This window comes from Rhinolophus sinicus, chromosome 2, assembly GCF_057876585.1.
Source record: "Rhinolophus sinicus isolate RSI-liver-muscle chromosome 2, RSI-T2T, whole genome shotgun sequence".
Classification (NCBI taxonomy): domain Eukaryota; kingdom Metazoa; phylum Chordata; class Mammalia; order Chiroptera; family Rhinolophidae; genus Rhinolophus; species Rhinolophus sinicus.
Genome location: NC_142502.1, coordinates 40024105 through 40037766, shown reverse-complemented (window position 1 = coordinate 40037766; position 13662 = coordinate 40024105). Strand labels below are relative to the sequence as shown.

Genomic DNA, 13662 nt, shown 5'->3' with positions numbered 1-13662 from the left:
AGGTGCACATATGTTAAAGGGGTAAAAATAAGATGGTGAGCCTCATTTTCTCCCATTGTTGCTCCCTCCATTTGAGAGACTTTCCAGTCATTCCAGTTTCCACTACGTCTGTCAGAGAACCCCAAAGAGCTCTCACTTGAAGTAGATTGCCCTTTGATCCCATTGCTTCTCAGGAGCGGTGTGGTTGTTGTGCAAACTGAAAGCTGAAGAGACTACTGAGGACTGGACTTTGCACCACACATCCCAGGCTATGGAAAGAAGGGAGGAATGCTCTGAACTCCCGCATTCCATTAATAGCTGAGCACAGTGTATCCACCTATGGGCTCACCTGACCCAGAGTGCATCCAGGTGCTGAGAATTTAAGCAGTGAATAGAAGGTGAAGCATGGCTCAGTGCAGACTTTCAACTCTCTAAGCTGGGCCTGTGATCTCAGAGAACTGCTTCAAATAAAAACCAGTTCCCTCTGTTCTCTAAGGAGAGTAGTTAATCTTTATCATGACAACTTAAGGCTGTGGCCAGATTGAATGGCATGGCTCAGAGCTCCATTTCCTAGCACAGCTTGTTTTCCTGGTTGGCAATGAGTTAACCCCTCCTGGGGCTCTGAGAGTCATACAGCACTTGGAGAGAGGGATGGAAATTTTGTTTACTTTTTAATTACTGATGTTCAAATGAACTTCAAAACCAACAATAGAAAACTTTGGTTTCATGGAAACTATATTTTTATAAAATTAGAGCAATAATATAGCCAACTGAATCATTATTCAAGATAAAATTATAGAGATGCAAAATAGTGATTAGTTTGCTAATTATTTAATAAAAATGTATTTCACACTTAGGTATGTTGGCGTTTTCCCCTCAAGCCCTTTCAAATTTTGTATAATTTCTTATACTTAACTTACAGAAGGTTTTCCATCATGCCCAAAATATTTGAATAATATTTTTAGGCACTGTCACCAAACTTATTCAGGTATGTGTATGTCATATATACATATATATATATATATATATATATATATATATATATATATATATATATATGACCTCCCTGTAAATATCCCAGAGACTATAAAAGCTAAAACACAAAAAGTGATTCAAATTTTTTTCTAGCTGGAAGATTTAAATAATACAAAAACATTCACCAGTAGAACACCCAACCAAGGTGCCCAGTTCTTAATCATCTTTTGGCTCCAGTCTGAATAGTCCTCTAAATAACACAGCACAGTCAAGGCAGCACAACCATGGTGTGTATCCGCATACTGCTAATTCCTTTTGCACTTGTCTGTACCACACAGTTTAGCACTTTATTACGTGTTGGCTTGTTATCCAGCTGCTCCATGTGTGTGTCTTTTCTTTCAAAATACATTCTGAGATGCTGAAGAGCCATGGCCCCGGTTTAAACAGCTCTGTATACCATACAATCCTTAGTGTGGTATCATGCACATAACAGAGGAGTCTATACTTGTTGCTTGTATGTTCTTTTAGAAACTTCTTGGGTAAAACACCTCTTGGAAAAAGTTTCAGGACTTAATATTTCTGCTGAGGTTCTTCACAGAAAGGTAGATTAATACTCAGCAAAATAACTTGGCTTGCTTTTCTTTTTAAAAGAGATCAAAACCACGCACTTTTTGAGAATCACAAATTAAGTAGAATTTAATAGTGACTAGGATCAGTTTGATAGAGTCACTAATACTTAGTCCCTTCATGTTAAGTTCATAAACAGATAACAACCTATATTGTTTTTAGTAGAACTATATCACAATATTAGCTATATTAGCTGTATCAACAACTGCAATCCAACTTCTAAACACTATATTCCTACTTAACAGAATCTTTTAATTTGCAGATTAAGATATTAGTCAAATCAGGTCTTCCAAAATAAAACAACACACACACACACACACACACACACACACACACACACCCACAAAGAGCTTTTATTTATTTATTAGAATACACTTAACCAGGAGTATAAATATATTCTACTCTTCCAATTTTGTTTCTGAAATTATACACACATACACACACACATATATATATATATATGTATACATATATATATATGTATATATATATATACATATATATATATATATATGTGTGTGTATGTGTGTATAATTTCAGAAACAAAATTAGGCACTGTCACCAAACTTATTCAGGTATGTGTATGTCATATATATATATATATATATATATATATATATATATATATGACCTCCCTGTAAATATCCCAGAGACTATAAATATGTATATATATATATATATATATATATATGTGTGTGTGTGTATAATTATATATGTATATATATATATATGGAACCATTACATATTTAGTAAATTAAGTGTGACAATCAATTTATATTTTATGTAGGATATACAAATATATAAATTCCATTTATTATTTTAAAATACCATACCAATTGCATGTGCACATGTTTTTGTTTTGGGGTCCTTATGTTAATATAATTAACTTACAGAGCATCAGGACAATTTCTCGGTGGCTCCAGTCTCCCTCCTGTTTGCACATAGTTTAAAACATCAAGGTTGGAATGAGCTGGATAAGGCTGATGACCAAGAGTTAAAATCTCCCAAATCAGAATTCCAAAAGACCTAATGATATTAGAGAGTTTGCTTTAGTTATACTTATGATAAACATCATGTTTACAGTAGTTTCCCCCACCTAATATTCCTGGGGCTATGGGGGTTTACTTTGTGATTGACGTTATTGGCCCCATAAAAGGCAAATGGGAAACTTAAAAGCAAGTTGACCCCAAGAAAAAGTAGAACAAGCAACTGCATACTAAGCAACACTTCAAAGGTGACAGGGAGGTTTAGTGGGCAAGGCGCGCGCACACACACTTTGCTCCTCCTCCCTGGCTGAACCTAAATTGTCTAAGGCTTTGATAGTGTCAACATGCAGATACACTTAGGGGTCAGCAAGGAAACATTTCAGCTTTTTTGTTTCTCCTGAGTTTGAGTGCTAGTAAATGTAGAGAGGGAAGGCACAAATAAAAACTGGCAGCACTGAGGACTAATTTTATCTCACCCCTAATTTTGCCTAGAGCTATTTCAGCTTAAACGTTATTGAACAAATCTTTACATTTTGAGCAACTCTAATCAAAAGTTAGTGGTCAACAAGCAAAATTGAGGAGCCCTATTCAAATAATAAAGAGCTGTCCAAATCTCCTCAATGTCCTAATCTTTTCAAGATTCATGATTTAAAGTCTACTTAAAAATTAATGACCAAACTTCTCCAAACAGTGGGTCTTTGGACACACAGTTAGACGTTAATTCATAGGTATCAATTCTTTTTAGTCATAGCCTCTACATTTCAGGAGAGTAATAAAATACCTGAAGTATGTGTAGCTATTTCACATACACTAGTAAGATAAAGGATCAGAACAGATTGGAGTGAGGTATGTAAATTGCTGAGACCCAGGAATCATCCCACTATAGCCATCAACTTTCACTTTAGTTTAAGGCAAATCACAATCTCTCTGGTCTTCTGTTTTATCACATAAAAAACAAGATTACATGACATTGAATGGTCGTTCCCACATTTCTCTGTCCTGTTAAGCTCACCATACATCAGACTGCGTAGTGAAGATTCCATCTACCAAGCTTTCTGGAGCCATCCACCGAACAGGGAGCAGGCCTTCTCCTCTCTTTCTATAGTAATCATTTTTGTAGATGTCCCTCGCAAGTCCAAAGTCCCCAATCTTCACTATCCGTGATGGACTGCTATAGTCTTTCACAGAGACAAGGCAATTCCGAGCTGCCAGATCCCTATGGCAGAAGCTCTATTTAATAACAATAATAATAATAATAAAGTTCCAGAGAGCAGACAAGTAACACTAGTAGGTCTGGAGAGAAGAGAGATTCTTTTTACAGAAATTATTGCTATTTTGAAGGAATGAAAATATTTAATTTTCTTGTATGTTTCACTCAAACTACAGATGTTATTGTGCCAATATCCATAAGAACCTTGTATCCAGGATATTCACTGTACCTGTGAATGAAGTGCAGCTGCCCCAAGTAGACACAACCTTTCGAAATATCTACACACAGGTCTACAAGGTCAAGCAAGGTGAGTAAAGGACCATGAAACTGTAAGAAATGGAAGAAAGATTATAGGCACTTTTCCAATTTGCACAAAATACAAACACATACACACACGCACACAGCCATATGAATGGATACATATATATGCACGTACACACATGCATATGATGTTTTGAAGGAATTTTTAGTTATGGTTATAAGAATTGAAGCAAAGAGGAAAAGAACTAAATTTATATGCTTTCTACCCAAATATACATAAATAAGACTACACATTTAGTAAGCCGAGGCAATAGGGGATCTGTGTTGGAATGACCTCAGGGTATTGGTTCAGACAGACAAAATGTGAAACTTTGTTCTGCTACTTACTTGTGTGAACTTGTTCACTTTGCTTTCTTCACTCAGCAACTTTCTCGTGGGTAAAATAGAAATAACAATAATCCTGCCTGGGTAGGATTTGAGATAAGATATGTAGTCTGGCTGGCAAATAAAAGGCACTTAAGAACCAATAGCTGCTCTCATAAGTAGTAATAATGATAATTTAATCACTGCTAGCTAGTTCAAGGCCCAATGTCACACTATAACATCAGTCGTGACAATGAGCTTGTTCCTCATATGAGCTCCATATAAATTGTTAGCGTTACAGGTTCTATTTCAAGGTCACAGATTACTCCTCTTACCGAAGAAAGCCAGGACAAATAAATTGAGCCTATACTGGCTGCAATGATTTCGACATGAAAAATGCCAGTTGAAGTTTTCATTAGTACCAATTGGAAAAAACTCAAAGTTCCTGCCCGGAAGCTACATTCACATACTGTCTGTCCGTGCCATCTCCCTGCAATTACCCTGGTTCAGGCCTTTATCATCTCTATCTGACTCATCCCAAACTCCCATGTCTCAAGCCTTCTGTGCTTTAATTAGCTCACCCCGTTATGACCCACTGCCCGTAGGATCTGTTACAGATTCCTGAGCACAGCCTCCATGGCAGCCTCAGCCTCTCTTTACGTCCACTTTCCCCCCATAGTTCTGTTCTCACAATCTGCACTTCTGTCACACTGGGCCACTTGTCATTTTTTACACCTGCTCTGCATTTCTCAAACTCTTTTCCATATTCCTGCTTTCATTGTTTCCTGGAACGCCCTCCTTATTCTTGATTTCCATCCACATCCTTCAGCGAACATCTATAATAATTTCCACCCTTGAAATCCCTCAGTTCCTTATAGATGGGTGCTCTTAAGTGCTCTTCCCTCTGCCTCCCATAACAAGTTCATGTCTTGTCCCCCCAGTAGAAAGAATCCTGATACTCTGGGACTCAACACTGCCATGGTCCTCCTCAACCACACCAAGTCCTGATGACCAGGCTAGACCTTCCTCCCCAGAATCAGTCCCCGCAGCCCTGCTCAGGTCCACAAGATGCTGGTCTCACAGTCTGGTCTGAGTCCCTGCTGGGTATCCTGACTGTGCACTGGTTCCTCTGTCAATGAAAGTCTGTTTTGTTCTTGGCAAACCAACCCTACTTGTGAAGATTCTCTTCACAGAGAACCCTGCTCTTAAACTTCAGTCTAGCAGCTAGAGTCCTGTTCCTACTGACAGATTTTCAGAATGCTACCTGCCTGGCTGCCTGCCTGCCTGGATCTCTATCGCTTGCTCTTGACAGCCTCTGTGACAACCTGTTGGGACACCTCACCACCCCTTGCTGGCCTTCCTTGCCTCCAGATGCTGCCGTGGGCTATCATCTATCATCTTTTGGTAAACCCTCCGGACATATTAAACCTCCCTCCAGGTCTCTCCCCAATCAAAGCTTTTCACGACTCATGTGGCTGTTTCAGAGACTGTTATGTCTCCCACCTTGGTTATGTCTCCTCCACAAAGACTTCCCAGGACTCCTCAGCTGGAGATCTTCTCTCTCTCCTCTATGCTTCAGTAGTATATTCTCCACTCCACTTTAGTAGGCCCTCCCACTTTCCACCACAAATGTGACTTACCTCCCTACCATGTGGAGAGTTCCTTGAAAGCAAGAGCCACATCCTTCACCACGTACCATACACACCCAGCAAATATCTGATGAATTAAATTGTTTCTGGATATGTATTTGTATTATTTTAATAGCTTGGTTTGTTTGTTTTTAATTTTTCATTATCTTAATAAAATTGTAGAAGATCAAAGCTAACAGGAGCCTGCGGAAGTTTTTGATTTAATATCCTATTTTACAGATACAGAAACTGAGACCCTGAGAATGAAGGACTAGACTAAGGTTTGTGGGCCTAGTTGCAGTCAATTTCTATGCATTCAACCCTAACAAAACAGTCTGAGCGTAGTGATGGGAGAAGGACACGTGGTAGCTCTTCTGGAACACTGCCTCTTCTGAGCATGCTCTGTGGAGAGATGGCTGGCCCCAAATGAACTCAGCATAATGGGGGCTCAGAGTCTGAGGTATTCCACTAAGGGCCTAGACCTTAATTCCAGCACTCGGCACCTAACAGCACACTGTCCTATAAGGCTGGAGGCAGGGAAATGAGACACAGAAGAGGTCCGGGGCAGCTGGCAGGAAAGGCAGTGGAACAAGTGAAGTGCACTTGAGAACTAATCATTATAACCATTAGGACCCGAGAGAAATAGGAATAATCTGGAAGAAGCAGATTCATATTTTCTTCCAGTCTATCTCATCCTCTCTTCTCTCCTCCAAAAAACCTTTAAAAAAATCTACGGATAAACTTTATTAAAGATGGGGGATTGATACATTTTTGGTTCTACTCTCTCCACAAATCTTACTAAAATGACAGTAGAGGGGGAATTTGTATAATCTCACAAGGGCAAATAGATCACGAGAATAGATATAGCACACAAAACATTTTGGAAGAGGGAAAGCAGATGAAGGAATGGGAATTTAGCAGAGCCAAGAGAGATGAAAGCTGACCAGAGGGAGAAGGCAAGAATGAAGTTGTTCTCACTTTAGAGCCCCATAAAGGCTCTGGAATTGGAGGGAGCAAGTATCTCTGAATGCAGGGGTGAGGGGCAGGACTGAGAGCAAGAGGAATGTTTAGAAGTTTATTTATTTATTATTATTATTTTTTTAATCTTATTGGGGAATATTGGGGGACAGTGTGTTTCTCCAGGCAGTTGTCCCTCAATCTAGTTGTGGAGGGCACAGCTCAGCTCCAAGCCCCGTCGCCATTTTCAATCTTTAGTTGCAGGGGTTTTATTTTAAGGGCTAATTAGATCCTAGATCTTCCCACTGCAGCAGGAAGCATTCCTCTTCAGAACACACACACACACACACACACACACACACACACACACACACAGAACCAGAACTTCACCACGTCCAAAGACACCAATCATGTTAAGCCACTGTGCTGAAAACGGAGAGGGGATCTAAATGAGCGTCCACATACTGAGCCTTGAGGCCTCCAGATCCCTTCCCCAGCCTGACTCCCTGAACTGAGGCTCAGGCTTTATTGCCCAGGCAGGAGACCAGCAGATTCCTCTCTGGTGAAACTGGCATATGTCAGGGAAGACATCCAAATATTGTCATCAGGCCAGCCCCCATGGAACAGTAGGGTCCCACCTGACAACCAAAAGGAAGTTGCCCCAGAAACACAGGTTCCAAAGTCAGCACCTTAGGCCTCACTATTAAATATGAAGACCAGCCACAAATTAACAAATCTTGATAAAATCTTCTCACATTAACAAACAGACCTCAGAACAAAGAAGAAAGGAAATCAGGACAATGCAGGAAGCAAATCAAATACTTAAAAAAATTACAATTAGTATCCTAGGAAAAATAAGAGAAGATTTTGCATGTATGAAAAAAAAGAAAATTATTTTAAGATGTGGTCAACATATGAGAAAAATTTTGTGTAAAATTAAAATGTTAAGTTCTATAAAAAGATTGACAAAATCTACCAGAATTGAGAGCAAAAGGACAAAGAGTTGGAAAATAGGAACAACTAATAAAACAAAAGGATAAAACAAAATGGTCCATTATTCAATAGGATTTCTAGAACAAGGAAATAGAGGGAACAAAGAGTTTTATTGATTATCAAAGAAATAATATGGGGAAAAAAATCCCAGAAATGAAGGGGATGATTTTACAAGCTGAGTGCTGAGACGGTTAAAAATTACCACAGATAAGAAGTTCCTAAAACTTTCCAAAGAGGAGGATAGAAAGCAGATCACTGATCATACTAAGTCCAGGAATCAGAATGACATAAGACCTCTTAAAGGCAATTGTAGAAGCTAGAAAACAGAGATATAGTGCATTTATTTTTGAGGAAAAGGGGTTTTCAACCTAGAATCAGCCAAATTATGAATCTAGTGTGAGGGAAGAATAAAGGACATTTTCTCAAAAAAGAAAAAGGGGGGGAAAAAGAAATATTTTGCCTCACATGCATGCTATCTCTTTTCTAAAAGAGAACAAAGAAGTCATGGAATAGAGGGAACAAAGGTCCAACATGGAAATTACCAGGGTAAACGTGAAGGAAACCCCTAGGATAACAGCTGTGTAGATATGCTCCCGTACTGAACCCAGAAGGGAAGTGCCCCCGCCAAAAAAAAAAATGGTTGAGTGCTGGATTATCTGATATATTTAACCATATTGAGAAAAGTGTTACAATTCTGTCAGGAAGTTTGGGTATACACAAAACTAAGCAAATGGGAAAAAAAGGAGACATTTATTCAACTAGGTTAAGGGATAAAAAACAATCATGGCGTTTGAGTAATTTAGCTACAAATAATAATTGAGTAGTTATAGTAATGTAAACCTGCAATACTGATTTAAATGAGAATTGTGGTACTGTCAGAGGAAGGAGGAAACAGTTTTCCTGTGTGTAGAGCTGGTGGGGTTTGGGCTGATACATAAATGAGTCTGAGAGATAAATCTTTATCTTTCATAGTAGGCAGTCAATAGATTTCCCCCAAGATTAAAAAATCAATGTACCGTATGAGCAGAGTATTTATTTAGGAACCTGGAGGTATCAGAAGAAACATGTAGACGCCTGGGATGTGGGGATCAGATACAGCATGGGATGAGATAATGAAAAATACTATAAACCTTGTCATATATTTAATTTTTCAGCCATACACTGTGTACTTCAATAGAAATGAAAACCAATTTGTTTTTAAATCTACAGATTTAAATTTTAGTAACTTGTTTTGTCTCATGCGTTTCTCACGTAAGGTACAAAGTAGGTTCCCCTAGGTGCTGGCATCCCCTGGCACTCATTCCACAGTATTTCCAGGGTCCACACTGTGCCAGGCACTGCTCTAGGCACTGGAGAGAGAACAGAGAATGGATTGAGGCTGCATTTTGTGGGCAGAACTGTAGAGATGACAGGAGCTGTTAGGTGGTTGAAGGAAAAGAGAAAGCAGAGACTCGGATGGATGGCTTGGAGGAGGATGTATGAAATCAAGTTTTGTGTTGCCCTCAATACCTGTGAGATGCCTATTAAAATCCAAACAACTGGGTGGGAATATATACCCGTAATTCTAGTACTCAGTAAAGACATAGGGCTGGAAATACCAATTTAGGACAGACATATAGATTAAGTACAGAGGAAGATGTATCTTTTCCAACTCCACACAATCTCTGTTCTCCAGAAAACATGATTCTGGCAGTGAGGGACCTATTTTCCTGTTAAAATACTGAAAACAGACTCAAATCACAGAAAATGCCAGAAATTAGTCCAAAAGGACAAAGCAAGTCCTTTTGCCCAAGGACTGCCTGTGTCCAGGCTTTAAAGACCAGCTTCTATAGAACACTTGTCCTAATCCCACATGATGGGAATATAAGAATTCTTTCCAAGGAAGTCTTCTAAGGTTCTACCATAGGCCAAAATTGCAGCCTATTGAATTTAAAGAAAACTAATAGGATATTATAGAGTATTTGCATTACAAAACCAATTTCCTACCGTGTTCATCCGGGCTTTACGCAAATAGGTGAGAAGGTCTCCTCCTTCCATCAATTCCAGGATTATGTACTGGGGTTCGTTCAGCAGACAAACTCCAAGCTGCTTCAGAATGTTGGGATGATTAAACTTGCTAAAAGGTGGAAAGAGACAAGCGGGATGACATGCTTGTGACAGAAGTCCTAGCTGAGGGCCCTTATGGAATAGAGCAATTGCTTATCTACAGTTCCCGTCAAAACACATGATTTTTTTTTCTCTCTCTGATAAATGAAAGCCGCCTTTCCAAGTGCTGGTCAGTGCTTGCCTTACAAAGGTAATATGGCAACCCCTAGTGGCCAGTTGCCTATGGAGAGAATATGGTGAGTTTTAGAAGAAATAACATTTATATTAAGTATTTTACATTTTGGAAAAGAAAGTAATTTTAACTAATATTCTTCTTCAAAAGATAGTTGAGGGGGGTGGGGGGTGGGGGGTGGGAGATGAGGGTAAGGGGGATCGAATATATGGTGATGGAAGGAGAACTGACTCTGGGTGATGAACACACAATGGGATTTATAGGTGATGTAATACAGAATTGTACACCTGAAATCTATGTAATTTTACTAACAATTGTCACCCCAATAAATTTAATAAAACAAAATTTAAAAAAAAAGATAGTTGAAAATATTGTTTTCAGTCATCACAAGGATGAGATATTATTCTTTCTTTTTTATAGAAACAAATCAAACACGCAGTTTTGGCTATGACTGTTTTCTCAAGATGTCAAAGCGAGTAAGTCCTGATCTAATGACACAGTTTGGGACCCCATCAACCACCACTTCAGGTCTTCCCTTTGAGATGTCTGAATCATTTTCATGACCATTAACTGACTCTAACCTTGAAGATAAGCTACCAAGACACGGGCTATTTTCATTGCTATTACTGTACTTAGGAGAACTCTCCCTGTCTCGGTCTGCTGGACCCATCATCACACATTAAGAAGAACATAAGCACGTTTAAAGCTGAACAACTTCAGAAATCATTTGCTAAACTCACTTCTTATTGAAGGTAAATGAAAGGAAAACTTTTTGCCCAAGGACTGCCTGTGCCCAGGCTTAAAAGACCAGCTTCTATAGAATACTTGTCACTACAGGCATATTTCTGTTTAAACTTCAGCCATGCTCATTTTGGGTATGATCTGTTATGTCAGGTCGTTTAAATGTTAAGGACCCACCAGTCAGCCATAAAAGCTTCCAACCCATACCAAGGGAAAGTTATTTCAGAGCTCCCCTGATAACCTCATCAAGTGTGCCTCCTTCAGGAATTCAATCTTCTCCTGGTCTGTAGAGCCCTTCTTCAAAGTCTGTGCAACATAAAAACAAGCGAGGAATCAGTATAGCAGACTGATTTCCGAGAGCTCAGTGAGTTAATGGAGACAATCTTTATTTTGTTTGGTAATATCCACCCTGAAACCTCAAAATAGATAATAGGTAATACATGTGCATGTGCTCTGTCAACCTATTCAAAAGTTAGCTCCTGTTACTGAAATTTTTAAGTAGGAAAATCTGATAGATAAAAGATCTAGTAATATTTACACAAAGTCTCTCCAAAAGGTAGAAATTTTAAAAAGAGACCAAATTTGGCATGCAGAAGAATTTCTTAATTTTCAAAGTTTTCTACTCAATACTGTCTCCCCCTACTTCCTTGCTATCAATACCCTAATTTGTTTCTTAGAGGCAAGGTGTCTGGTCCCAGACAATTGGTTTAAGCTAATCATGAAAATCGTGTTCTACAATTCTCTAGCCTCCCTTGCAAATAGGGGTGGTCATATCGCTTAGTTCTGGTCAATGAGTGTTCTGGCCTGAATGAAGATGCGATGCCTGGTTCTTTGACAACCATCTTAGGGCCGTGAGGCAACACACATGTACAAAGTCAAGAGGATTTCAGATGTAATGGATCTAACCTGACACAACACTGCACTAAAGCCAGTAGTCATCTTGTTATATGAGAAAAATAAACACTTATTTAAACCAGTTGAGAGAATTTTGCCAGCTTTTCTGGTTGTATAGCACAACCTCAAAGCAATAAATTCTTAACAAGCTGTGATCAGGACATTGCTCAACTGCATAAAAAAATTATCATCCCTTAACCAAAAGAAAGTTTTATAAAAATCTGAGAGTATATCCAGTGCTTCCTTAAAGCTACATTAAATATACCATGATGAATAATCATGTAGTACAAGGGTCAGCAAACTACAGCCTATGGACCAATTCTACCCTGTCACCTGTTTTTGTACAGCTTGTAATCTTAAAGTAGTTGTTACACTTTTGTTTTATTTTTTCCAGTTTTATTGAGGTATAATTGAATGCACATTTTTAAATGGTTGAAAAAATTTAAACGAAACAAAGAACAATATTTCATAACACATGAAAATTATATGAAATTCAAATTTCAGTTCTCATAAATAAAATTTAACTGGAACATAACCACACTCATTGGTTTGCATACTGACTATGGCTGCTCTTGCATTGCAATGGTTGTATCACGTCAGTTGCAACTGACACGATATGGTCAGTGAGCCTAAAATATCTACAATCTGCCCTATTGCCTAGTACCTTGAGAACATGCTTAACAACCACACTTCTCTTCTAGCATCTCTACTAATTAGTAACCATAGAGGTTAGTATGAATTACAGACCTTATGTAGGAAATGGAAGAAAATAAAACTGTGATTTCTGTAGCCATGAACAGGCGCCAACCTGTTATCAGTTCTCTTTTCCGTTGAGATCATTTATCTTTTATTATAGTTGTATCCATGTAAATCCATGAAATGTGCTGACATAAGATGTCAAGGAGTTAAAAAATCCACATTACCTTCACTGCAACTTTGGTTTCTCCACTTCCAACTCCTAAGATGTCTACTGCTGTCCCTTCATACACTTCTCCAAAGGCCCCACTTCCCAACAAGACACGCAGAGTCAGTTTTTCCCGAGGGAATACAGGAAGACTTTCAATCTCCTCTTGGGTTGGAAGAGTACTGGAAAATAACAATATTTTTGGTCTCACAAAATACATATGGTTTGACAGTTGGTGTTGGTATTGGTGTTTGAAAGAGAAACACAATGAGGAAAAAGAAAGAGAAATCTCATGGCTTTGCAACACTGTAGTTAGTATTCTATGTGATACAGTGACATGGAATTTTGTGTTCCTATTCCTTCCTTAGTCAACCATCTAGAATATTCCTTCCTTACTCCAAAACCCAGATAGACCATGTCACTTAGCTTCTAGGCACTTGCATTTTGATAGAAACAAGCCTATGTGTTCATTGCCTCAAGATTTTTTTGCTGTAGCTTGTTTTGTTGGTTATCAATTATTTATTTCTTCAGGTTAGCAATTGTGTAAAAAGCTATTGAAAATTACTAATAAATACATCTGGATCTATGAGCTAAAATGCTTTTACTTTATTGCACACACATGATCTCTTATGTAAAACAAAATTTATTATGACCACAAAAACCAACTCCATCTCCATCAGGTTAACTTTTAGAAAGCCAAGCTTCTCACTTGGAGGGTTATGAGGAGGAAAAATGCATCTGCATTTAAAATGCTTTGAGTTTTTAAAAGAGAACTTTGAATGTAAGATGTAATGAGTATTTCCTCAATGAAAAGTCATCTCCTAATAGCTAATTTAGATCACCTCTGTGTCGACCCCAAATCCTTC

The 13662-nt window shown here is 38.4% G+C and overlaps 1 protein-coding gene across 6 annotated transcripts in view; it reads right to left on the bottom strand.

Moving 5' to 3' along the window:
• The window catches only part of ROS1 (ROS proto-oncogene 1, receptor tyrosine kinase), a 98481-nt gene that overhangs the window by 13470 nt on the left and 71349 nt on the right, over positions 1-13662 (bottom strand). For 3 of the 6 annotated variants that reach the window (XM_019741353.3, XM_019741354.3, XM_019741356.3), the window contains 6 exons: positions 12816-12978; positions 11240-11304; positions 9966-10095; positions 4007-4104; positions 3580-3783; positions 2473-2607 (listed from right to left, as the gene is read on the bottom strand). In XM_019741353.3, the coding sequence (XP_019596912.3) occupies positions 2473-2607; positions 3580-3783; positions 4007-4104; positions 9966-10095; positions 11240-11304; positions 12816-12978 (795 nt within the window). The other 3 variants (XM_074333485.2, XR_012496723.2, XM_074333486.2) reach the window with 3 other exon arrangements.